General features: G+C 44.0%; 11 protein-coding genes and 2 pseudogenes across 11 annotated transcripts, besides 20 other annotated features; 5 read left to right on the plus strand and 8 right to left on the minus strand.

Moving 5' to 3' along the window:
• Positions 1–52: 52 nt before the first annotated feature.
• Positions 53–463, minus strand: TraAM80_04514 (large subunit ribosomal protein L10Ae; the record flags this gene model as incomplete). The annotated part of the gene is made up of 1 exon (XM_029381440.1): positions 53–463. The coding sequence occupies one exon, from the start codon at positions 461–463 to the stop codon at positions 53–55; it is 411 nt and encodes a 136-aa protein (XP_029238704.1).
• A 614-nt stretch (positions 464–1,077) lies between these two features.
• TraAM80_04515 (metallo-peptidase, Clan MA(E), Family M41) lies at positions 1,078–2,808 on the minus strand (the record flags this gene model as incomplete). The annotated part of the gene is made up of 1 exon (XM_029381441.1): positions 1,078–2,808. The coding sequence occupies one exon, from the start codon at positions 2,806–2,808 to the stop codon at positions 1,078–1,080; it is 1,731 nt and encodes a 576-aa protein (XP_029238705.1).
• A 381-nt stretch (positions 2,809–3,189) lies between these two features.
• On the minus strand, positions 3,190–3,516 carry TraAM80_04516 (uncharacterized protein; the record flags this gene model as incomplete). Its single annotated transcript, XM_029381442.1, has 1 exon — positions 3,190–3,516. One exon carries the CDS (start codon positions 3,514–3,516, stop codon positions 3,190–3,192), a length of 327 nt encoding a protein of 108 aa, XP_029238706.1.
• A 359-nt stretch (positions 3,517–3,875) lies between these two features.
• Positions 3,876–4,253, plus strand: TraAM80_04517 (uncharacterized protein; the record flags this gene model as incomplete). The annotated part of the gene is made up of 1 exon (XM_029381443.1): positions 3,876–4,253. One exon carries the CDS (start codon positions 3,876–3,878, stop codon positions 4,251–4,253), a length of 378 nt encoding a protein of 125 aa, XP_029238707.1.
• A 72-nt stretch (positions 4,254–4,325) lies between these two features.
• Positions 4,326–4,382: a sequence feature (GA-rich).
• A 299-nt stretch (positions 4,383–4,681) lies between these two features.
• Positions 4,682–4,738: a microsatellite.
• A 331-nt stretch (positions 4,739–5,069) lies between these two features.
• On the minus strand, positions 5,070–6,740 carry TraAM80_04518 (putative FYVE, RhoGEF and PH domain-containing protein 2; the record flags this gene model as incomplete). The annotated part of the gene is made up of 1 exon (XM_029381444.1): positions 5,070–6,740. One exon carries the CDS (start codon positions 6,738–6,740, stop codon positions 5,070–5,072), a length of 1,671 nt encoding a protein of 556 aa, XP_029238708.1.
• A 371-nt stretch (positions 6,741–7,111) lies between these two features.
• Positions 7,112–7,183: a sequence feature (GA-rich).
• Positions 7,184–7,378: 195 nt separating this feature from the next.
• TraAM80_04519 (putative ras-related GTP-binding protein) lies at positions 7,379–8,050 on the minus strand (the record flags this gene model as incomplete). Its single annotated transcript, XM_029381445.1, has 1 exon — positions 7,379–8,050. The coding sequence occupies one exon, from the start codon at positions 8,048–8,050 to the stop codon at positions 7,379–7,381; it is 672 nt and encodes a 223-aa protein (XP_029238709.1).
• Positions 8,051–8,238: 188 nt separating this feature from the next.
• Positions 8,239–8,272: a microsatellite.
• A 372-nt stretch (positions 8,273–8,644) lies between these two features.
• Positions 8,645–8,703: a microsatellite.
• Positions 8,704–8,843: 140 nt separating this feature from the next.
• Positions 8,844–8,863: a microsatellite.
• A 5-nt stretch (positions 8,864–8,868) lies between these two features.
• Positions 8,869–8,907: a sequence feature (A-rich).
• A 54-nt stretch (positions 8,908–8,961) lies between these two features.
• Positions 8,962–9,013: a microsatellite.
• A 154-nt stretch (positions 9,014–9,167) lies between these two features.
• Positions 9,168–9,204: a microsatellite.
• A 551-nt stretch (positions 9,205–9,755) lies between these two features.
• Positions 9,756–9,800: a sequence feature (A-rich).
• A 387-nt stretch (positions 9,801–10,187) lies between these two features.
• Positions 10,188–10,272: a sequence feature (GA-rich).
• Positions 10,273–10,696: 424 nt separating this feature from the next.
• Positions 10,697–10,723: a microsatellite.
• Positions 10,724–11,456: 733 nt separating this feature from the next.
• Positions 11,457–11,666, plus strand: TraAM80_04520 (hypothetical protein; annotated as a pseudogene).
• A 154-nt stretch (positions 11,667–11,820) lies between these two features.
• Positions 11,821–11,867: a microsatellite.
• Positions 11,868–11,910: 43 nt separating this feature from the next.
• TraAM80_04521 (RNA-binding protein) lies at positions 11,911–13,110 on the minus strand (the record flags this gene model as incomplete). The annotated part of the gene is made up of 1 exon (XM_029381446.1): positions 11,911–13,110. The coding sequence occupies one exon, from the start codon at positions 13,108–13,110 to the stop codon at positions 11,911–11,913; it is 1,200 nt and encodes a 399-aa protein (XP_029238710.1).
• A 466-nt stretch (positions 13,111–13,576) lies between these two features.
• Positions 13,577–13,597: a microsatellite.
• Positions 13,598–13,707: 110 nt separating this feature from the next.
• Positions 13,708–13,761: a sequence feature (GA-rich).
• Positions 13,762–13,777: 16 nt separating this feature from the next.
• On the minus strand, positions 13,778–14,765 carry TraAM80_04522 (peroxisomal enoyl-coa hydratase; annotated as a pseudogene).
• A 79-nt stretch (positions 14,766–14,844) lies between these two features.
• Positions 14,845–14,878: a sequence feature (GA-rich).
• A 79-nt stretch (positions 14,879–14,957) lies between these two features.
• Positions 14,958–15,011: a sequence feature (A-rich).
• Positions 15,012–15,023: 12 nt separating this feature from the next.
• TraAM80_04523 (uncharacterized protein) lies at positions 15,024–18,206 on the minus strand (the record flags this gene model as incomplete). The annotated part of the gene is made up of 1 exon (XM_029381447.1): positions 15,024–18,206. One exon carries the CDS (start codon positions 18,204–18,206, stop codon positions 15,024–15,026), a length of 3,183 nt encoding a protein of 1,060 aa, XP_029238711.1.
• A 753-nt stretch (positions 18,207–18,959) lies between these two features.
• TraAM80_04524 (putative vacuolar ATP synthase subunit c) lies at positions 18,960–20,102 on the plus strand (the record flags this gene model as incomplete). Its single annotated transcript, XM_029381448.1, has 1 exon — positions 18,960–20,102. One exon carries the CDS (start codon positions 18,960–18,962, stop codon positions 20,100–20,102), a length of 1,143 nt encoding a protein of 380 aa, XP_029238712.1.
• Positions 20,103–20,275: 173 nt separating this feature from the next.
• Positions 20,276–20,294: a microsatellite.
• Positions 20,295–20,420: 126 nt separating this feature from the next.
• TraAM80_04525 (uncharacterized protein) lies at positions 20,421–21,776 on the plus strand (the record flags this gene model as incomplete). The annotated part of the gene is made up of 1 exon (XM_029381449.1): positions 20,421–21,776. One exon carries the CDS (start codon positions 20,421–20,423, stop codon positions 21,774–21,776), a length of 1,356 nt encoding a protein of 451 aa, XP_029238713.1.
• A 49-nt stretch (positions 21,777–21,825) lies between these two features.
• Positions 21,826–21,849: a microsatellite.
• Positions 21,850–22,048: 199 nt separating this feature from the next.
• TraAM80_04526 (uncharacterized protein) lies at positions 22,049–23,386 on the plus strand (the record flags this gene model as incomplete). The annotated part of the gene is made up of 1 exon (XM_029381450.1): positions 22,049–23,386. One exon carries the CDS (start codon positions 22,049–22,051, stop codon positions 23,384–23,386), a length of 1,338 nt encoding a protein of 445 aa, XP_029238714.1.
• Positions 23,387–23,492: 106 nt separating this feature from the next.
• Positions 23,493–23,517: a microsatellite.
• Positions 23,518–23,534: the final 17 nt, after the last annotated feature.

A 23,534-nucleotide genomic window follows, 5' to 3' on the forward strand; every position in this document is an offset into this window, starting at 1 on the left:
TGGAACTTCACCGTCGACTGCAGCTCCACCACCTTCTCCGGTAGGCTCTCGCTCATGGCGCAGACGTGGGGAACTTGCCCATACGATGCATGTGCGGCCCCACGAGACGCGGCACCAGCTTGATGATCGACTCAGAGCAGAGGAATGCGTCGTACTGGTTGCACATCTTCTTCACCAGCTTCTTGTTCTTGTTCAGCTTCTTCAGCTCCTCCTGGTTCATCGTCGGGACGTTATTCTTCTTGGCGACGTCCTCGTGGACGAGATCGCAGAGCAGGCAGACCGTCATGCGGGGACGGCAGACGTGCGGCAGCCGCACAGAGCCGGAAAAACGCTTGTCCTTCTGCGGGTCGTAGTTCTTGAGGTTCACCTGCAGGTCAATGCTCTCCTTGAACTTGCGCTCCTTGCGGGTGGTGAGGACGGCCTGGATGGCCTCTGAAAGCTGCGCGGGGAGGATCTTCGACATGGGTTTGTAGTAAGTCAGCTAAAAGTGACGATGTTGAGGCGTGTTTGGTTGGTTGGAAAAAAGTATATGCGGGGGTAAGTAGGGAAACTGGACTCGGCTTCTTTTTCCTACGAATCTTCCTTTAGCAAATTACGTTTTCCTCCGTGGCTCCTGTGGCTGGCAATAGCACCTACACACAAAAAAAAAAAAAACAAGCCATAAAGCGAACAAAGCATAAAGTCCCCATCAGGGTCACAAAGCTTCAGCGTATTTTCTCTCTATTTCTCTATCAGACACCCGCGCACTTTCTTTCTGTCATGGGTATCGTTTTTTGGCTAGTTTTTTTTTTTTTTTGTACGTCTGGCATCCAGAAGACATAAAAGATAATGACTAGTGAATCTTGATTGACCTGGAGAGGTGTGGGCGTTGGAACTCGCAATATACTCTCTCACCTTCCTCAATCGGCCACCTGCTAATAAAGTTTAACGTTTGCCAAAAGCAACGCCATCCGACCACTCAGATACAAAGAAAAGGAAAAAAAGAACAAGGAACAACAAAAACATAATAGTTTTGTGTTTATCACATCAACGGATGTATAACGACGCGGAAAACTCCCATCCGTATCCACGCGGCAGCTACATGTTTGTTTGCGTTTTTTCTCCTTCATGTTCCTGCGTCTCCTGCAATCTCATCAGCTTTCCCACAAGCTCATCTACCGTAGGCGACAAAGGACGTTGTCCTAATAAACGCTCTAAGTCCGCCGCCAATAGTTCCTTCTTGTCAATGAGCTCGGCTACCACCGCCTCTATCTTGGTTTTATTTGCCTTGATAATCTCCACAGCAATCTGATGAGCGAGAGCGACAAGCTTTTTAGCTTCTTCCTCTGCAATGTTTTGAGCCTTGTTCGAGAAACTCACAAAAATGCGACCTGCCTGCGTGGACTCTGGGTGGTATGACAGCAAGCCAGCCTTAGCATCCATGCCAAAGGCCATCATTTGCTTAAGTGCAAGATCTGTCGCACGCTGAAGGTCGTCCATGGCTCCGGCAGACTGATCCCTCAATAGCGTCTCTTCGGCGGCGCGCCCGCCGAGCATGACGACCATGTCTGCCAAGAGGGTGGCGTTCGTCTGATATTCGTGGTGCTCGGCACCTGCGCGTTGAGTGTATCCCATGGCGTTACCACGAGGCACAACGCTGATCTTTAACACCCCCTTCACGGAAGGAAGCATCCATGCGGTTATCGCGTGGCCTGCTTCATGAATAGCGGTCCGTCGCAAAGACAGTGAACTCCGTCGATTGCGATGCTTGCGGCCTACAAGTGTATTGTCTATCGCCTCAAGCATGGATTCCTTATCCACAAGCCTCTTCTCGTGAATGCCACTTTGCAGGGCCGCCTCATTTACAATCGTCGCAATCGTCGCAGGTGAAATGCCAGGAGTCAGGTCGGCCAACTCCCTTGCCAGCTCAAGATTGTCCATTTTCTCGTTTAATGGTAGAGATTCACCCTCTTCGTCCACCCTCCGCCCACGGGGATCACCGGTTCCTACACGATCCAAATAATGCTTAAAGATCTCCACGCGTGCCGCCTTGTCCGGCATCTCAATGTTTACCTTCCGGTCAAAACGCCCCTCGCGCAAGAGCGCTTTATCAATGTTGTCCTGAAAGTTAGTTGCAGCCATCACAATGATGGCATCAGTGCCTGTACTCAGTCCATCCAGCTCCGCCAAAAGCTGGTTGATCGTTCGATTCTCTTCACTGCTCACGGCGCCACCCTGTTTCCCCGCCCGGGAACCAATAGCGTCAATTTCATCAATAAATACGATGGCTGGCGCCGAGTTTCGCGCCTCCTCAAATAACTCACGCACGCGCTTGGGTCCACTACCTCCCATCAGCTCAATAAAGTCGGATCCGCTGCAGCTAAAGAAGGGCACATTCGCCTCCCCAGCCACAGCTTTGGCCAGGAGCGTCTTCCCTGTTCCAGGCTCACCGGTGAGCAAACATCCTTTTGGTAGCCGAGCGCCGAGTCGCGTAAACTTGTTCGGTTGTGTCAAAAATTCAACGTACTGCTGCACTTCCATTTTTGCCTCAGGAATGCCAATCACATCGCCAAACTTGGTGCCTTTGACATCGACGCGGAACTGGCGCTTTTTAATGGGCATCAGTTGTTCCAACATGCCTTCAAACGGGTTCGCTGTGGCGCCGGCAGGCGCTTGGCGCCGCAAGTACACCCATGCAATTGCAAAAGGCAGACCAAACCAAAGAATCGGTCCAACACTCGAACGCACCCAGTTATCCTCTGTGCGGGAACGGTGACGTTTTGCATCCTCCATGCCCCGCTTGTACTCCGGGTTATCGATACCTGACATCTCTTGACGCCTTCTTTGCAACGTTTTGTCGCTGCTTTGATTTTTATTTCCTGGCACCGACAAAAAAAAAAAAAAAATACCGAAACGCATTTAAAAAAAAAGAACAGCAACAATCACGTCATGACATGAACAGGAAAAAAACATATGAAATGGTAAACAGTGAAGCCAGAAAGTCCTGACAGATTGTTAAAAGCACAATACACACACAGCAAAAAAAGACGCGTACACTCATATATTTATTATACATGATCAGCAGCAACAACACAAAGGGAAAGTGAAGAAATCTGGCCTGCATCTTCCCATCTTTCGTCTGATGCTCACGTACGCATATGCATCCAGCAATCCCAGCACGCATAAATTCACTTGCAATCTTAGTAAACGCTATTTCCGGCCTATGATGTCCGCAGCCATTTGAGCAATCCCTTGCAACGGCACTCGTCGTCCTTCGTCCCCCATCAGAGGATGTGACGTCTTCTGTGGATTATTGCTCAAAAGGTATGCTGCGAGGAAGGCCAATGGATCAGCAGGCCGTGTCTTTGCCACCTCCTCCAGCCCCCGCAAAAGCAGCGGAAGCACAGTGGCCTCAAGGTACTGCTGATCAGGCAAGGCGTAAACAGGCACAGCAGGAATAGAGGGGGGGTTGCGAAGGTGTGCCACGAGGCGCTCAAGCATTACATTGTCGTCCACGCCTGCGTCCTTCTCACTCATTCTAGTGCGGCACGGTGTGTTTATCTTCCTTCGTAGTGTAATGTTCCGCCTTCAATGGGAGGGATCTGGCTCCTTGTTTTTTTTTTGCCGTTGAGTCACCCTCTTCCAATGAGACACAGCAAAAAAAAAGACAGGAACAAGAAACAAAGAAAAAGACGAGATGCGTGACAAAAGCATTTCCTCCACACAACAGCGGGGGCAGAAAGGCACCAAGGGCCCTTCCCCCCTTCCCGCCACCCAGCACACCCAATAGGAAGCTGAGGGTAAGGAAGAAGAAAAGCCCACACACATGGGCAAGCAAAACAAAAAAGAAAACACTGAACAACAAAAAAGTTGCTGTGGTAATTAAAAACAAATAAATGTGTCGCGATTCTGTGATTCCCAAAAGTTTCAGGCTCCGGAACTGCATCTGCTTAGTGGTCAGGCTTCTTGCGGAAGCCACAGCCAACTGTCAGCATTGCCTTGCCTCCCGTGGGGCGACAGAGCTTGGTGGCGCAGCCGTTGCACTGCACCTCCGATGTGGCGTGGCTGTACACGACCGTCACAGCATTGCAGCCAGGGCACTTCACGTCCATAAAGTAGGCGTTAGGGCCCTGCACCAAGCGGCGGCGCTTGTGCTTCATGCGCTCGGAGCGCACCGTCGGGTAGCTGAGATCAGAGTCGAAGAATCCCATTGCTTCTTCGTCACCTCACCACACACCTTAATATTCCTTCGCAAAGAACGACGAAGGTACTAGTGCCCGCTTATACGTTTTGGGTTCCCCTTGCGAAGGCCACACAAATCACTGCAGTGTGTGTTTGTGTTTGATAAGGAGAGAACAAAGCAAGAAGCGATGAGGAATAAGAAGAAAAAAAAGAACGAAAAAAACCTGTAAAGGGTCGCCCCATCATGAGTAGCACGAACAGAATGCACTTTCAACACCGTAAAAAGAAAATGCACAAGACATATTCAAGAAAAAATCGTCATGGCCAGAACAAATAAATACACGCAAACATGGAGGAAGAGTAGAGGGCAAGCAAAAAAAGGTGTGTGACTGAGCTCACCACAAATCTATACCTCTTTCATCAAATAGACACGACACTGAACAGCAGCAGCGACAGGAAGCAACATCCAGTACTGGCGTGCAAAGCGTTCTTCTCGGAAGCCACACATAAAGTTCATCGGTTTTTTTTGTTTTTTTTTATTTATTTATTTTTTTACACCAAGTTTTTTTTTTTGTTTCGTTCTCTTCATAAGTCATCCTCCACTTCCCCCCTCCCCCCCCACCCCCTCTTTTTTTTAGTTGGAGTTTCATGTCATAGGGAAGAGGGTACAACACATGCGGGCACGCAACAGCACAACCAAAAAAAAAAAAAAATGCACAAAATTACTTTAGCACCAGAAGGATAATTTACGGCAGTTCAGAAAAGGTGAACAAGTTTTTTTTTTTAAAAAAAAAGTGAAATTCCTAACTCACGGGTTCCCCAGCTTTGTCGCTCACATGTTTATTCATGAAAAGCAAAACTCTTTTTTCTCCATCCCTCTCTCTTTACTCTTCATATGTATAGCCACCCTATTCCCTTCTATGAGCCTCGTGGCAGCTCACACACACACGCTCTAGAGAACCGTTCCTTTTAACTGCTAGCTGGTAAGAAGAACACGCACCACAAAACACAAATCCGCATGCCCGGCAATGATGTCGGCGCCGTGTGAGGTTAAAAGGCAAATGACACCTATTACACTCCTTTGCGGCTTCATCCTCCTGCCACTGAATATCGTCACCGGAGTCTTCAGAATCCTTTTTTGTGTTCAGTGGTGGCCGTGGTTTGTATTGTGAAGGACGCTCAGTGGTGCACATATCACACTTTTCCTTTGCGATGGCATTTTGATATGTGCAGGTCGGACACGGCCACGCCCTCGCGACGTCAGCGTCACGCGACTCATCTCCAGATTTTTTCTTCGCCCTGTCATTGGTTCTGGGTGGGGCAAGGTGGCGTGGACGCTGCCCACTCTGACACGCATCACACACGGCACTGCTAACAGGATTCTCTAACGTGCACACCGAACACTTCCACGTTGTAGAAGCCGTCTCTGTTACAGTTTGTGGCGTGGGTCCCGGGTCCATCACAGGTGTACCGTTGCTCTGGTAGCTGCTACAACCTACACAACGTGCCGCATTGGCGGCGTTCTTATTGCCACAAATTCCACACAGCCAGGCCGATGGTGGCATAGGAACACCTGGCGTAGCACCTGTGCCTTTTGCATCAACTCCAGTAATAGGCGTGCCGTTTTTTTGGTAACTGCTGCATACTTTGCAACGGGAATGATGGGCCTCATTTGGTGCCAAACAAATACCACACACCCATGCCGTCGGTCCAGCAACTCCTGACTGCACCCCCGTAGTCTTTGAAGATGAGGTGAATGACGAATGTGCATCACTGTGCGATGTAGATGGTGGGGCAACATTAGAAGGGGGAAGGTACCCTGGGCGATTCGAACCGCACATTCCACATCGGTTCACATCCAGCGCATTCCTGTATGTACAGGAAGAGCAACCCCAGGTTTCGAGTTCCTCCTGTTTTTTGCGTTCTCGTTCACGCTCTTTTTCTAGTTCCTTACGAAGTTGAATGATCTTCTCCAACTGTTTACGGTCCTCTTCCTCTTGTGCAAGCACAGAACTTTCCTTACTGACTATAGGCGTCATCACCGCGGTTTCGGATTGAGACGGCGGAGGCACAGAGGACACGACAGAACTTCTTACAGTTTGTGGGATTGAAGGAGCATCCGGTACTCCCAGGGACGCTTGGTATGAAGGACCATGATGCACTGGGGTTGAGGTGGGTTCCGCGTAATAAGCTGTTTGTGCTGAAAGTGCAGCTGATGGCCCACCGGGCGGAAGAGATGAGGAAGGCAGCTTATGCCCGTTTTCGCCGTACGACTGAGGGGCATGTGAAGGAAGGTAATGGGTTTGATAAGGCACGGCCGCGGCGGGCGCATAAGTAGTCACCTCAAACGGCTGCATCGGTGGCTGCATAGGTGGCGGTGGTGGTGGTGGTGGTGGTGGTGGTGGTGGTGGTAGTGGTTGTGTCGCCGTTGGATTCATACCAAATGGATCTTGCTGCATCCACACAGGTGGTGGTGGTGGATCGCTCGGTGGCGGTGGCGGCACATAGGTTGGACCTCCGTGTTGCTGTTGCTGCTGACGAGGTCGTGTGTCAAAAAGTTCATCAAGGTCAAAGTTCATCCCGTATACGGTGAATGTCCCTTTTGGGCTGGTGATGCTCCGCAAATCCCGGTCCTTACTCCTACTCTTTCAAAGCCACTTTTATGTGCTGACGCTGCTATTGTACACAAATAAATAAGCCTGCCACATACATCCATACATATGCAGCCAGAGAGACATGGAAACAGCAACAACAAGCGGAATATGAAAAGGAACCATAACCGCAGCCATAGTCAAAAAAAAATTGAAAAAAGGGGAAAAAGTGAGTGCGTTGCTTCCGCAAACAAGGCCGACAAGAATGGAGCAATGGAGACAAAAAACAAAATCAACTTTCGCGTCACCCGTAGCTTTACGCTTGGGCGGGCGCGATCACTGCACCCCACCATTCCCAGAAAATAAGCAAGCAAAAAAAAAAAAAGGACAGGCAGAGACAAATCTCAAAAAAAGAAAAAAAAAGATAACAAGATCTCCAAGGCAGATAAAGAAAAGGGTAAGATATGAACTGCCCAAGCCTCGCAACAGTACGACTCGGTGCCACACATCCCTTATGCGCTCTCTGAGGGATTTACTTTGCATCCACTATTCTTGTAGGCAAACGAGTGGAACATTATTACCATTATTAAGGAGCAACAACACCTTCGTGAGAAGCACTAGATTCATTAACAACAGCCGCTTTTAGCGTGGGTGCCGCCGTCGTCACGTATTGTCCCCAATCTTGCGACCCATGCGCTACTGGCGCGTCCGTCACCGCTGTTTCCTCCTGCCGTAAGCTCCGCTGCCGCTTCCTTTGCACGCCTCGTTAGTATGCCATCCACCAAACCTCCAAATGCTTCATGCACATTTTGTCCCTTCTTTGCAGACGTATGCAAAAATGTTATGCCTTTCGCACGACAGATTTCTTCGGCGTGATGCACACTTTCCCGTTGTCTATCGGTCAAAACGGCATCGCATTTGTTCCCACAGACAACAATAAATTCGGTACTGTTATTCATATGGGGCAGTAGCTCGGGCAGCCAAACCGCCTCAAGCTCGTCAAAGGATTTTACCACAGTCTCGTCAAACACAAGTAACGCCCCCGCAGCATGGCGAAAATACATTGGGGCCATCGCGCGGTATTTTTCCTGTCCGGCGGTATCCCACACCTCTACCCGAACACTTGATTTGTGCGCGTTTGAATAAAGCTGCTTAGAGAAGAATGCTGAGCCAACTGTTGTGTCTTGGCATTCGTCAAAGGCATCCGTGATGAAACGTTTCGTTATCGACGTCTTCCCAGCGTTGCTAGGGCCGCAAAGCACAATCTTAATAGACGACACACGCGCCTCAGATGCCATTTTCCCTACCTCTGCTCCTTATTTTTCTTCAGAGAATTGGATGAAGTTTCCCTTTTCCTTTCCTTCTTGGTGGTGTTACCTTTATTCCTGCCGCAGTGGGACACCTCTGCCTCTCTCTGACCTTCCCTCCCTTTTATATCTATCCGACACAGATAGAAAATGAGGGAGGAAACCTCGCAAAAAATAGCAATAATAATAATAATAATAATAATAATAATAATAGAGAAGCAACATACCGTGGCAATATGAAAGAAAACTTGGCAGAAGCAGGAACCACGGCGACAGCAGCAACTGCAGTGATGAAGAAGTTGACACCAAAAGGGGGAAACCAAAACAAGAAAGAAGAACCAAAAAGCAATTGGTCCTCATGTCCTCTTTCTGTAAACACGCAGCAGTAAGAAGGGGGAGGGAATAAAATGGGGATGGGTGAAAGATACCCGAAGCATGCGTAGCACAACTCCACGTCCCTTTCTACTTTTCACTACCCCGCGCAAAGGAAAGAGACACATAAACATACAGAGATCAATAAAAGGAATCACGCAGCAGCACACCACCCACATGTTGTTCCCACCCTCCCCGTCAGCTCACAATGGCCACGCACAGACACGGGAAACACACACACACATACACACAAATACACACACACATAAATAGAAATAGGAGCGAGGGTATGGGATGAGTGACAAAGACACTTAAGCGGTCATATCCCTGTTAGAAAGCACAATATATACGAGGAAGAGGTGAAAACAAAAACTAGATGGAACAAAACGCGGGAAACAACAAGTAGACCGAAATATATATATATATATATATTTGTCAAAGAAAAAAAAACGACAAAAATAAAAAAGTAAAAGTAACCTGCTTCCCTTCACATGCACAAAATGTAGTAAGTCACATGAAAAGTGGTTTCCTTTTTTTTTCTTTTTGCTACTGTATCTTTCTTATTATTATTATTTTTTTTTTACAGTACTTCTGTTCCTTCCGTTCGCGCTTAAAAGCAGCCGCATCTACGCGTTACGTATCATTCAAAGAAGAGACAAGGATCGTGTCTTTCGTCAAAGACAGCTCCCGCGTCAACTCCTTGCACCTTGATCGTTTCACACAAAAATACACGCACAAACAAAAAACAAAAAACAAAAACAAAAAACAAAAAAAACGTGCCCGGAAGGGAAAACTGTTTTCTATTTCCCCCCCTTTCCGCTCACTTCGTTCGGGCGCCCCGTTAGAAGCATTCCTCTACGTTGAGTTTCGTCGCCGCAATCATGGGGAACACCGGGCTGTGACCCTTCAAGTATTCCCCCCGCCACCCCTTTCAAAACTGTATCCTGACACGTGTGTCACGAGGGAGGGGTGAGAGCGCCATACCGGGCATTGACATGTTTTGTGGTGCTGTCAAAAACGCAGAGATGCATTCCACTCCCCCTCGTCTCCTCCACCAACATCGCAGCTCACGGCGCGGGATTCACTCTCTCCCACCGAAACAAAGGAAATCCACATGCGCAACAGAGATAGCGAAAAGTAAGCAAAATGGCATATATAAATATATCTTTGGAGGGAGACTGCGCCACATGAAAAAAAAAAAAAACGAAGGCAGGACACCAACACAACCACACACAAAGACACCTCAAAGGAAACAAACCAAAAATGGAAAAATGAATCAAAAACAAAAAAGATACGCTTCGGTAATAGGGAAACACGCAAATACAAATAAAATCAAAGAAAAGAAAAATAGACACAAAAATAAAAGAAACATGTCACCCTTCTTGGTTACCTTTTTTTTTCGCCCTCATTTTTTTTGTTTTTGATTTTTTATTCACTCCTAGTTTTCTTCTTTGCATCAGCCCGCAATTTCCCTTTGGCACACGGCCTCATAGAGAAATATTTTCGTTGTCTCGTCTTGTATTAAAACACGCACACGCGCACACAGTAGTGGGGTCAGTTTTTTTTAAAAAAAAATGATGCAAAAATAAATGCGTATGGAGGTAACTTCATTTATATTTTATATGTTTATCTAAGTTGGGGGCACACTCAATCCCTAACAAACTGTGATCCCGCCTTTGCACAGGGGGAATTATCTCACAGTTGTAGAAAACCAACGGCACAAAAGCGCCTGTACACACACATGCAAGAAAGCATCAGGGAGGTAGAGAAGCGATAGATGAGAGGAGACAAAAGAAAAATAGAAAGAGACAGAGAGAGAAGAAAAAAAAAAAGGAGAGAGAACACAAGGAACAAAAAAGCCAAAGAGGCAAAACAACCCACTGCCCAGGAAATGGGAAGTTGAACTCCGCCCGCCGACACAGCCAAAGCAATCGACTCTGCTCCACCCCACTCCACTCTACTTTGTTCCTGCTTTCCATTCTATTTTCATCTGGGTTATCCACCACCTTATTTGGTGTTTTCTTTTTTGTTACTTTTTCTCTCGTAAACATTATCATTTGTAGCAGTAGTAGGACTAGAAACACCAATTACATATATGCGCATGAAGATATATTATATACATTGTCTTCTCTGTTACTGCCGATGTCGGAGAGGGCATCTGTCAATTGCAGCGCATACACTGCTCCCCTCTTTTCGCCCCCTCCTCGGAAAACAGTGAAACAATAAAATAAAAAAAAATGCGTGAGCTTTACACAGCGAAAATGTCTCTCCCCCCCCCCCTCCCCTCCCCCCGTTCCTTTAGCCTTCATTTCTTCTCTCGTTTTCTTTCTTCCTCGGCTTCATAAAAAATTATACTATAAACATAAACATGGATACACTTCTATGCTTTGCTTGGAAAAGAAAAAAAAACAATGTCGTTGAACTGGTGGATGGACTCACAACTAGGCAAATTCAAGAGGCTATATGATGTGCACACTTTCCTCTCAGCTGAGTGGCATGCTCGTCGATAAGGCGGTCCCCATACCCAAATATGTCCTGGGGCACCCTCCCCTGACCAGCACAAACAACGCACAGCACTGTCACACAGACGGTCAGATATATCTGCATTTCTCATCCTCCCTTTTGGTTGTTATTTTTGTGCCCCCACTTCTTTGCAAGCTCCGCTCTCCCTTTAAATTCATCGGTGGATCTTCCCAGTCTTTCAGACCCGGCAGCATATATCGGGATAGATAAAATTTAACCCACCAAATAATACAAGTCTGGCAAATCCAGTGAGAGGTAACCATCATGTCACTAGTTCTGCCCCTTTTTTTTTCGCATTTTCCTTTTTTTGCTCTTTCGCTCTCACACACGCAGAGTTATTTCTCCCATTGCGCACCTACATGTATGATATTGTCGCTCCACCCACCCAACCTTTCTACAACCTTCAAATCTCAAAGTCCATTTTTTTCTCCCGTTTCGGAGCATAATCATCCACCTTTTTTTTTCTCGCCTTTCATCCCTCGTAAGCACGGTAATTGAAGTCAATGATACTTTTTTTTTTCGGTTTTCCTGCGTGTACGTGCCGGGTGCTCTCCAGAGGTCATAAGTCGCGGAGCTCTCTCACGTCCTTTTCTTACCTCTGGGGTTCCATCAGTCATGGTCTAGCCGTCTGGAAAACTCCGACAGCTCGTCTCCCGTCACCTCCCCAAAGTGTTAAATAAGAATATTGAACAAACAAACGAGAGAGGACGAGTAATACCGCTCATTGCCACCTCCGTCCGCAAAAAAAAAAAAAATGTGAATTCATGCATCCAACGCACCCAACAACGCCACCCAAACGCAAAAAAAAAAAAATGAGTCATTGACAAGTTCAATAGGCCTTCTGTTGCCACATCGATGCTGCAGACTTTGTTCCCTTGTTTTTTGTCTGTTTATATATATTGTTTGTATTTTTACCTGAAGTGACAGTCGTTGATATTGTTGCCGCACCTCCCTCCTCAACACGGCCCTGTTACTTCTTCGTTCCTTTCACCCTGCCGAATTCGCGTTGCTGCCTCCCGCTGATCCTGTCCTTGCAAACCACTGTTGCTCCTCGTTTCCCAAATGGCAATCCCGGCATCGAGAGTGGGCATTTCATTCGTCATATTGGATGCTTCGTTGCTGTTAGGGTTGCTCATTCCATGTCCAGTTTCAAAGGATCCCATGCTGACGGCGCCGCCACTCTTGGCGTTATTCCGAGGGTTCTGCTGCCGTGAAGGCATCTGGTTGTACATGCCCGGTGGGCTACCAATGGGACTGGAAAAAACACCTCGTTGTTGTTGTTGTTGTTGTTGTTGTTGTTGTTGCTGCTGCTGCTGCTGCTGATACAGCTGCGGTGCAGTGGCCTGCGTCTGCTCCAAGGGTGAATATAAATCCCTTCGATTTCCAGGAACGTTAATGTTGTCAAAGCGATTGGCAGAAGACGTGTATGGCCCACTCATAATGGGGGGAGATTCCATGGAGCTGCCTCCAAAAGGCGCGGACATGTACCGTCCCCCAGCATTCGCAGAAATAGGTGGTACGACATTTGGGGAGGCACCAGGTCGTACCATTACCATTCCACCCTGCTGTGTACTGCCACCCGTTGAACCTCCAAAGTTATATTGATTCATAGGAACCTTCAGCTCGACAGCATATCTCGCTTGCTGTTGAAGTTGTTGATGCCTCACACTGTTGGGTGTGGCAAATTGTACTCGTAATGGATTAGTCTGAGGGGGAACTGTATGCTTCTCGTTAAGCGCGTTTATGGCATTCATGGCCATTTCATTCGTCTCGTAGCGCACCCAAGCACTTCCCTTTGAACGTCCCAAGGGATCACGCATAATTTTTACCTCTAAAAGCTCCCCATATGGCTCAAATACGGGTCGTAACTGTTCTTCTGTGGTCATAGCGGGGACTTGCCCTACGAAAAGTTTGCTTCCAATATGAATGTTTGTCCTAGGATCTTTCGATACTGGAGTCGGGGAAAACTGTTGGTAAACATTGACAGGCTGACCAGCGCCACTATTGAACGTTTGATACTGCATCATCTGTGGATTTTGCTCTTGCGGGTTCGTCTGCAGACCATAACAACTGGGTGTGTAACCTGCACGCGGATATTGGTTGCTGCCGTTGCTGTTGCTTGAAAACGGCCCATTGATGACTGCTGCGTAGTTCATTGTTGTTGTTATTGTCTTCTCACCCTGTGTTATGTTTGTTAATGCTCTCTTGTATCTCTGGTTCTTTCTGCTTAAGCACAGACAAGTGTAACCTTCAGTTAAGGCCCTAAGTTTTCACTTTTCTGGCGAAAAAAATCTGGTAAGATCGTGCTTACTCAAGAGGTTATCCGTATGGGCGTTTTCCTTCCCTCTGATTTTTTTTCTTCCTTTTTTTGTGCTTTTCCCTCGCTTCCTTTTTGGTTGGCGAATTATTTAGCTTGGGTTTTCACTCAACTATACAGCAACGAAAGTCATGAAAGAGATGCGTAATACACCTGACATTGGCGCAGGGTGGTGAATGGCCCAGGCACACAGCAAGAAAAAGAATGTCAACAAAAAGGACATAAAAACATGGTACAGACCTGCCCCCAGAAACATTGCCAGCAGTCGCCTTTACCGGCTGAGGGACTCCAGCAGAGAAAAATAACTCTCTCTCTCTCTCTCTCTCCCCACACACACGCACAAACATATATAAAAAAGCCCATACAACTGGTAATAGAGCAAAATGGGGCAAAAATACATTTATTAATGCAAAGATGCAAATACAGACAGCTTTTCAAAAAAAGCCCAAGAGAACAAAAAAAAAAAAAACGACACCCAAAAAAAAAAAAATCATCTCAGGACCGCATCAGAGTAGAACTGGCGTCTACCACAAAATTTCCAAACTACGGTAACCGTTTTTTTTTTCCGCTACATCTGCCTTCATAGCGCCATCGCATGTCATATTTGCTCAACTCCATGGTGCCGTATATTCTAGCAAACATTTCACATCTGGTTTCGTCCCACGGTTCATTGAAAATTTTGATCCTTGAGCAGCCAATGTTGAGTTTGATGCAATCACTACGGCGGCTCTGTGCATCACCTTCATCTCTTCCAGACACTCAAAAACTTCATCCACGAGCCTCATTTCTTTATCCTCCTTTCCACTAAAAATAAAAATAAAAAAAGCCATGTAGACTAATTCGCGTGAACGGCCCTCCCCCACAATGTGTGGTGGCCTTTGAAGGACACCGGGATCAGCTCTCAATCCAACTTTAGCCTCTTTCACACAAAATGAGGCCTTTTCAGTGGTATACCGACAGTCACAAGCCCTGATAATAGAGGTAGCTCCACCGACGCAATAACCATCAATTGCGCAGACAATAAGAAGATAACACCGAGCCAGTAAAGAATCACTCGACTGGAAGAATCAAATCTTGGCATGTTGCTGCTGAAACTGTATCGTCGGCATCCAAGTAGACCTTTTTTTTTCCACCCATAGCATAGAAACCCAAAATTCCTTGTTATAACTCTTGTAATTGTTTCAGGTCCAAACCGGCAGAAAAAGAACTTCCTTCTTTTGACGTTAAAATACCCACTTGTGCAACTCCATTGAGCTCACTTGAAAGGTAACGAGTGGCCCTCGATAAAGACAAATATGATGAATCTAACAGATTAAGTGGTTTATTTTTATTGTTCGCCGTTATTTCACAAATCTCCGTATATTTGTATACATACAATTCAAAGGGTGCGAAAGTCGCCGATGAAGCAGAATATCCGCAAAGACACAAACACCGACACGATATCAGTGTAAAAAGGCCCCCTACTTCAGTTCTTTCAAATATTTTCCCTGGTTTTACGTTATCTTTCCGTCTTTGGGTACTTCTTTTTGCCTTTTATTATTATTTACCCAATTAAAGAGAATAGTACCTATTCAAGAAGAAACACACAAAAAAAAAGATAAAAAAAACATATAATAATACGTTAAAATGACCCCCACATATATAGGCATAAAAGAAAACAAGTAAATACGATACAGAAACCATTCTAAACTGAAGCAAAAAAAAATCAAAACGCTAAAAAAAAAAGAACAGCAACAACAAGTATATACATAATCAGGGCTTCATTGTTCCTGTACATCGGACGTGACATTTGGTTTCAGCCAGAGCCTCAGAAGATTTAGTAATGAAGGAAAAAGTACAAAAGGAAACATCGCCGATTTCTCGCTTTGGATTGTATGACAATGAAAATATAGCTTGACCCCCCGATGGAACACTGACCTTCATGGGATCTAATTTCCACCCGTTTTCAAGGTACGATTCACTCCAACCAGTAACAGTACATTCAAAATGTGCACCTAGTTTGACACCACCAACTATTATGGTTCTTCTTTCTTCTGGAGCGCACAAAATTTGAATTGGATAAGCAGCATAGGAGCCTTCGACTGGAAACATGTCGGATTGCAGGCCCGTACACAACACAGAAGAATTTTCTGCCATTTGTGTTGTTTGCTCTGGAAAAGTAAAAAAAACTGATTTTTCAGACGCTCTTCCTTTAAGAAGAATTGTATGGTGATACACACCTGCATTCAGATGAAGACTGGCGCACAAGGATCCCACTACTCGAGGGCAAAAAATAAGTCTAGTAGTCACCTTACAATTAGCAGGAATTGAAAATTGATCCGATTCAATAATAAAAGAATGTGCCTCGGGCCACTTAAGTTCCTCGCCCTCAGGAGAAAAAAGCTTGGCGGTTACCTTAACAGGCAACGAAGTCAAATTATGCAGATACAATGATTGACAGTTTTCTTGTCCAGCAAGCACAGTATCAAACAAAAATTGATCAACAGACTGAGGTCGGTCCCCTGAAATATTACTCTCTCTAGTAATTAACAAATCTGCAGGTCGACAAACGCCAGATAAAAAAAGTGTAATGTCATTTGCAGTAGCAGATGTAATAGTGATAGTATCCCTAAAATTACCGTACTCTGTGGGAATAAATCTAATACCAATAGCACATTCCTCATTTTGAGATAGTTTCACGGGTGGTAATTTTACTATGTGAAATGGAGATAATGTATTAATGGGTCGTACCTGTAAATTAATAACACCTTTGCCAATGTATTGCAAACAACATGTTTTTTCACTCAGTTGTTTTAGCGGTACCTCACCAAACTCAATATCAAGACATGTACCACTCGAAGATACCCCAACAAGTGGTGGTTCTTCTATTATATTTTTCAAAGGCAAATTTTTTTTTGAAATACGCTTTGATGACTCCCTTTGAACCACCAACTTTGGCACAACGCGTGAAAGGCATCGTGCAACCAAGTTTGGTTTCACCACTGTACAATTAACTTGAAGCAAAATCAAAAACTTTTCTCGTTCTGTGTTGCCTTTACATTTCACAAAGAAAGTGGATGTTCTACACCATTCTTCACCTATTGAATTACTTTCCCAATCCATATAAAGTGCGTCTAATGAGACCAAATTTTGATCTACAGATCCTGCAACTTCATTTGAACATTCTCGTTCCTTACGCTTTTTCAATGAGCCCTTAACAATTGAACGAGAAACATTTTCTTCAATAGCTACAGGTACCGGATGAGGTTCTGGAGGCCTAAATATCACAACAATTGCAATCGTTTTCCCAGGAGAAATAACTCCTGATGAAGGAGATACTCTCAATGCATTGCTTGGTAAACTTAGACAAAAACTTTGGGGTGCAGAGCCAATGTTTTCTAACAATGTTGTACAGTTCATTTCTCCACCTAATGGACATGCCGGAAGGCTAAGACAAGGCCTCAAAAAACGCAAACTGTTTTTACGACCACATCCTGTAAGTTGCACACTACGAGAATCCCCATATTCATTAGTTATTTTTATTACCTGTGTGTAGTGTCCCAATGTAGGGGATATAACTCCAACTTTAAACTCAAACACCTCTTTTGGTAATAACGTTAAAGTTTGAAAAGGTTTTATATGTACATTTTCAGGAAGTTTCAAGAAACCCAAACGTTGCGGCAAATCTGAGATATTCCTTATTTTCAAGGGAAGAATAATTTCTTCTCTCATACCAGAAGTACCAAAATTCAATTTGTTTGTTTCTAAAGCAAATCCTCGTTCAGTTAGCTGAGCCTTCAGCGTAACTGAGATGGGTGATGCCTGCCCTGACACAGTCATTTTAATAACAGAAAAAACCGTGGGTGTCATGCCTCGAGAAGGTGTAAATAATATATAAAGATCAAATGTGTCATTCGCTTGAATACATGCAGTTTTTGGCGAAAACATCACCGAGGATGCTAATGTACTTGAAATTTCAGGAATCACAGTTACCGACACATTTGTGGCATTGGTTATCACTATTTTTTCACAATATGTGTTTTCGTAAAAACACCAATTGAAATCTATTTCCGATGCCGAAGAAATGTACACAGGAAGCGAGCCTCCAGAACCTTTGACGGAAACGCTCTTAATATGTGTTCTGCCGTCCGAATCATATCGAAGTTCAATTGTCTCATCCATTGTAATTTCTTCGTTTGGAGAAAATGCCACCTCTAGATGACACGCAGAAAACGGATTCACCAACAGCTGGTATGCCACAGGTGTAATACTCAAAACAGGAATATAGTTATCACTTTGAAGATCCTTGTGAAACACCTCAGTCCATTTTCTAAGAGATCCTGAAATAAAAACCTTGGCGGCAAGTGCCCCATCATTCCGCAAAGTTAATACCCGTGTGGATTTTTCACCAAAAATAACAACGCCAAAATCAAGACATTCTGGATCAACTGAAATGCAAGATCGTTTACGGTAAGCTTTTACAGGGACAAAGAAAAGACCGTCTTCCGTTCGAAAACCAATTGCTGTTTCCAAATCTTCATTTTCTCCAGGAGTAAATATCACCCTCACTTTCCATGACAGCCCTGTAGAGATTTTCGGTGGCAGAACATAGTCAGTGCGTAATACATCCCTATATTTCATAGATATTGGTAAAACCCGAAAGCTCACAGGACGATTTGTGCAGTTGGTTAGTGAAACCACCACTGTATATGTTGTACCGACAGTAATGTTTTCAAAATAAACACTTTTTGGAGTGCAAATAAAACCCAGAACTCCATCCTGCTGCGCTACTTCCTCAACGCCATGCAAACCCGAAACTGTTAATTTGGACTCCTCGTGGTAAACCTTTTTGGGCTTACAAATGGGCTCCTCAGCCACATCCACATTTCTGTAACGTTCATCACGTAGCGTTCCATCTTCATAGGCTAAAAAATCCATTGTCGAATCTATTTCCATAAATAAAGAAAAAAAAACGTGCATTTACAAAGCCCGAGATCGATCCAGATGAAAACGAAAAGATCAACATTAAGCTCAAAGCACCCAACCTATAAAATAACACACATAAAAGCCAACAACGAGGATGACATTCGATAAAGATTCTGCCGCGCATGTTCCTATCACCATTTCTATTGCTATTGTTATGTTTGTTCTCGCTTCCGGGCATTACTTGTGGGCCCAAACCCGGAGGAAGCCCCGCGCCTCTCCGCCCACATAGCGGCACCTTTCAAAAGGCAAAAAAAGCAATGGGGAGGCAGCAGTGTGATGGTCCCTGGGGCTTCTTGGCTTTCGGCTCTGGAGCCCGCACCGGATTTGACGGCGGATTGCCCCTCCCATTGCGGTTAATTTCATTTTCGACATATTCTATTTTAGGCGTTCCCAACCCGCCGGCATGCTTGTATATTACAGTTTTGTCTCTGCAGTTGCTTGGGGCCCCACCGTGTCGAGAGGGGTGTAGTACCAATAGTGGCGTTCGGGTGTTTGTGTGTGTGTGAATTTGTGGGCGCAGTCGGTGTTTTTGTACGCAGCAATGCGCAGACCGAAAAAAAGACACAGTATCACACTTTTGAATAATTTTCTCCCTTTGTACTATTTGAGGAAAATTTTTAACAGTTATTGCGAGCATTACATTTATTGTTACTTTCAGCCCGTGCTTGTTTATGCTTTCTTTTTTGTGCCTTTTGTCTTTTATCAGATAAAGCAGTAAGTAAGATGGCAGAAAATTTTCTTCTTTTTGGCCTCCCCTTTTTGCCACAATGCACTGACACTCTTCCATCTACTCAATTCAAATGCCTTGTGTCAGAAATGGGACCTTTGGGTCAAGCTCTCCGGCCGTTTGTGGTCCCTACGCTGAGGGTAGGAACTTTGGACTCTTTGATAGAGGCAAGTGATGAGCTCACCAAACTCGATCCACAACTTGAGAATACTGTGGAAAAATTAATTGCACTCATGGAGGAGACTTCTCAGAAGCCACGAAGCGTTGTCACTGCACTTCGCATTAATCAAACACAGGAAATGACACCAGCTACATACATTAAAAATTTTCTTTGGAGTTCAGCGCAATTTGATACGAGGGAAAAAATTCGTGTGCTGATAGAGAAACTTTCTCAAATTTCGACCTCAACAGAGGAGCGTATTCGTGTATTATTAACTGAGTATAATGATACACGGAATAAACTAACGGCTGTGACTCGAAAGGCCCAGGGAAATTTATCGGTGAAACCCATCAGGGAATTGGTTACCTCGTACAATCAGAAGTTTTCGTGCTATGTGGACACTGAAATGCTCGCGACATTATTTATTGTTGTACCTTTGGCTTCTCAAAAAGAGTGGCTTGAAACATATTGGTCTCTTAATGAATTTATTTGCCCGAAATCAAACCGTGTGATTGCAGAGGATAAGGAATGTGCTCTTAACAGCATTGTTGTTTTTCGAAAAGCGCTGGATGATGTCAGGATGGCCTGCCGGAGGAAGCGTTTTACTGTTCGAGACATCGATGGGGCTGATGATCTCACAGTAACAGAAATGAAGGAATTGAATCAAAAGGCTGAAAAGGAACGAAAAGCACTTTATACGGTGCTTTGGCAACAGTATTCTTTGTGCTATGTAGCATGGGTGCATGTAAAGGCACTTCGGGTGTTTGTTGAGAGCTTACTAAGGTATGGTTTACCTCCCCGATGCATATCAGTTGTACTACAAGTAGATAGGAAAAAAGAAACAGAAATACGAAAGAAGATATCACAACTCTATCCTAATTTAAACTCTCCCTTAGCGAATGAACCCACAATTGACACTGGAATGTTGCAGTATGAGTACCCGTATGTCTCTTTGAAAGTAACTAACTTTCAAAAATAATAGAATATGTTCAAGAGGGCTTGATGCATAGGGTATTGATTGTGATTTTTTTTTTAAAAATCATTTTATTACATCGTTTGAGTGCTTGTGGTTCTTATATCTGTATTTTTTTAACTTTATTGAAATTATTATTATTTAATGTCCTACTGTGTTTTCACCACTCCTGCCTTGTTTATTTATATATATATATATCTTTTTCCTTCTGATGAATAATTTTATCCGTATGTTTGTACGTATTTGTTATTTCCAGATTCAAAAGCAACGATACAAAGTAAGCAACCACAAAAAATATATATGAAAAAAAGCAAACACCAGCTAATGATTTGTGCTCTTACTGTTGTAGTTCTTGGACTCTTGGTTGCTGGCCAATCAGACGCATTTGAGATCGTTCCAGCTCGAGTGTCTCACCTAAAGGCGGATCATAACGTTTGGAAGCCATCAGGTGCTGTGATATTAAGAGGGGGTGTTGCTTGTGCTCGTGCGTATCAAGAATCCTGTCCACAATGTCCACAAGAATTAACGGCAGTTTGCACGTTTGATGGAGGTAATACATTTTCACTTCAACAAACACAGTATCCGTTTTGTGGAAATCGTGGAGTTGTTATAAATAACTCTCTTTTTTGTCCTGCAAGTTTGAAACAAGTTAATTCGAGTGTGTTGAATGTTAATCTCATTTCTTATGATTCGTTGGATTCTCTGGTGGAAACTCCGAATGTGGACAAGATGTGGACATTTCACTATTGGCCTGGTGAGGAAGTCACTGACATTAAGTTTAAAGGAAACACTTTGGCTTTCCCCGAAGAGCATCTTTATCTTATGAATGCGGTTGTGGTACGCGGAAATTATACTGTTGATCATGTGCTTTTCAATTCATCTGATGGCCAAATTTGGAAGGTTCAAAGCCGTATACCTCTGGATGTTGCTGACAAAACTGTTCTTTCTCAGACTGGACAACATCAAATTGCTGTGTCAGCTTATACCAAAGGCGAACATCGTATTGTTTATTCCTTTTATAAAGGAACACGATGGAGTACCACAAGGCACTTGAATACATCTTTTCCACCGGCAACCTTGTATGTTGGGAATGGTATTATGATTCAGACTGGTTTGTCAAACCACTCTGCTTCACTCGAGCTGGGTGGATTTGATGAGACCAATTTAAAGCGAAAGGTGTTTCGTCTCACTGAACTTTATGCAAATAAGACGGAACACAATCAACTTCCTCAGCCTTTTACAACTGAATGTACAGAGGAAGCATCCTGTTTGACATCTTCTCATGTTGCTCTTATGAGTTTGCAACCAGGCCATATAACTGCACTATTTGATTTTGTTTCAAATGAATTGCAGCGAAAAATAGTAGCTGCAGTATCCATGGTGGTGGACGATTCAGAAGAGAGGGAGGCGATTATTCTTGCGAAGAAGAAAGCCGAGGAGAATGCCAAGCTAATGGAGGAATTAAAAAGAAAGATTCAACACGAAAATAAAGAACGAAAAAGAAAAGAACGTGAAGAAAAAAGAAGGGAGGAAAAGAAAAGAAGAGATCGATTTCTGAAGGCGGATATGGTAAATATTGAGGTTGCAACGTCGAGAACGCGGGAAGACGGTGAGATGATTGTTGTTAGAGAAGTCGTGGAGGAAATGATTGATATAGAAAAGAATGTCTTTTTTTGGTAGCTTTGCAACGGGTCCTCTTCATATTCTCTTTGCCCAATGATTCATACGAGTTTGTTTGTTTTTGCTTTGTTTGGGTTTACTTGCATCATTACAGTTTCCTCACCTCTTCTAAAAGAGAATTATCACTGATCACAAAGTTAATGTGGAGTATTATTACCTATTTATAGGAAGTGCAATTTTATTATGCAACTGTTTTGTTTTCTTATTCTTTTATTCATGTTTCTCTCTTGGACAGTAAAAGTGGCAATAATAATAACTGGCAGCAACATCAAATGAAAGATTTAGTAATTCCGTACCCTGAAAAGTCTGCGAAAGGTGCTCATCTTGCTTTGAAAAGTTTATTTGCTCGTACTACATTCTTTGCGTTGCGTAACGCTTTTGTTGCTGCTGGTGTAAGGATTTTAATAGGCATAGTTAAGCGTATTGGGAAAGGAGAATTACGATGGATCGTGTTAAAACCCGTTCTAAAAGAGATTTTTTCTCTTGATCCGCTGAAATGGGGGTTTATTTTTGGTAGTCTTGTTTGCTTTTCCCTTTTAAAGGAAATTATTCGCAAGCTTGGTTGTTTGTGCCGTGTACCGGAGAAAGTTGCTTCTGCGCTCGCAGCTTCTATCTGTTCTTTGCCTGTACTTGTGCTAAATAAGGAGACCAGAACCGATTTATGTCTTTATGTCCTAGTACGAGCGCTACACAGTTTTGCCGTGGGACATATTTTACCCCTTTTACCAAGGCCTTTACGGGAATTTCAATACTATGACATTGTTGTCATGTGCCTAAGTGCATCTCAAATTCTTTATGGTGTTGTTTTTGCTCCCTTTTCTTTGCCTTCATCATATCAGAGATTTCTGTCGAAGGCCTCCATGTTAGATAACCGCTTGGTTCGAGGTCATGCAGGTCTTGCGAGGTATCAGTTAACCCCTGAATTGGTGGAATTGTGTATGGAAAGGGGTATTAAGGTTCCTCAAAGTGCAAGGGAACATTTCAGCATCGGTTGCTTACTTACTCATCCAGGAATGACATGCAATACGTTTTTTCTTCGTTTTATTGGGAGAAACATGATTCAGGTGGGGCTTCCGCTTTATACTCCTCTAACACTAGGTAAACTTATTCTGTACCAGCGGAAAAAATTGAGGAATCAACCTTTTGAGCTATTACAAAACTCAGTTCGTTCAGTACTTTCGAGCGCACTTTTTTTGGCTCTTTATGCAGCAAGCTCTGTGCGTTTTGCGTGTTTTTTTGCTCAAGGTAATATTCGTGGTGGCTTTTTTTTTGCCATTTTTTGTTCAATGGCAGGCATCGCGACCTTGCTTGAACCCAAAGGAAGAAGGATGGACTTGTCTTTGTACTGCTTCATGTATGCTCTTCGATCTTTTTTTATGACACAGTATCGTTTGGGATGGATACCATATCCAAGACATAAAGGAATTTGTTTGCTTTATGTGACTTCTCTTGGGTTTCTTACATATCAGTTTGATCAAGAACCGGATAAACTTAACCCTCGACTGTATGGTTATTTATCAAAATTATTTCCAGTCATGCAATTAGAGCGAGGTATGAAGGAAAAGACTTGTGGTAGTGTAGATAGCATGGGAATGTTGGATGAACAGTAGCGGAAATGTAGTATATATTTAGGTGTGTTTTTGTATCATCCTATGCTTTTATGCACTGTCTGTGTGTGTAAGTTTGTTTGTGTTTGATGGTTTGACTGTTAATTCTTATATATATATATATATATATATATTATTGCGGTGCCTTATT

This window comes from Trypanosoma rangeli (genome assembly GCF_003719475.1).
Source record: "Trypanosoma rangeli strain AM80 chromosome Unknown Tra_15.4_contig_00133, whole genome shotgun sequence".
Lineage (NCBI taxonomy): Eukaryota > Euglenozoa > Kinetoplastea > Trypanosomatida > Trypanosomatidae > Trypanosoma > Trypanosoma rangeli.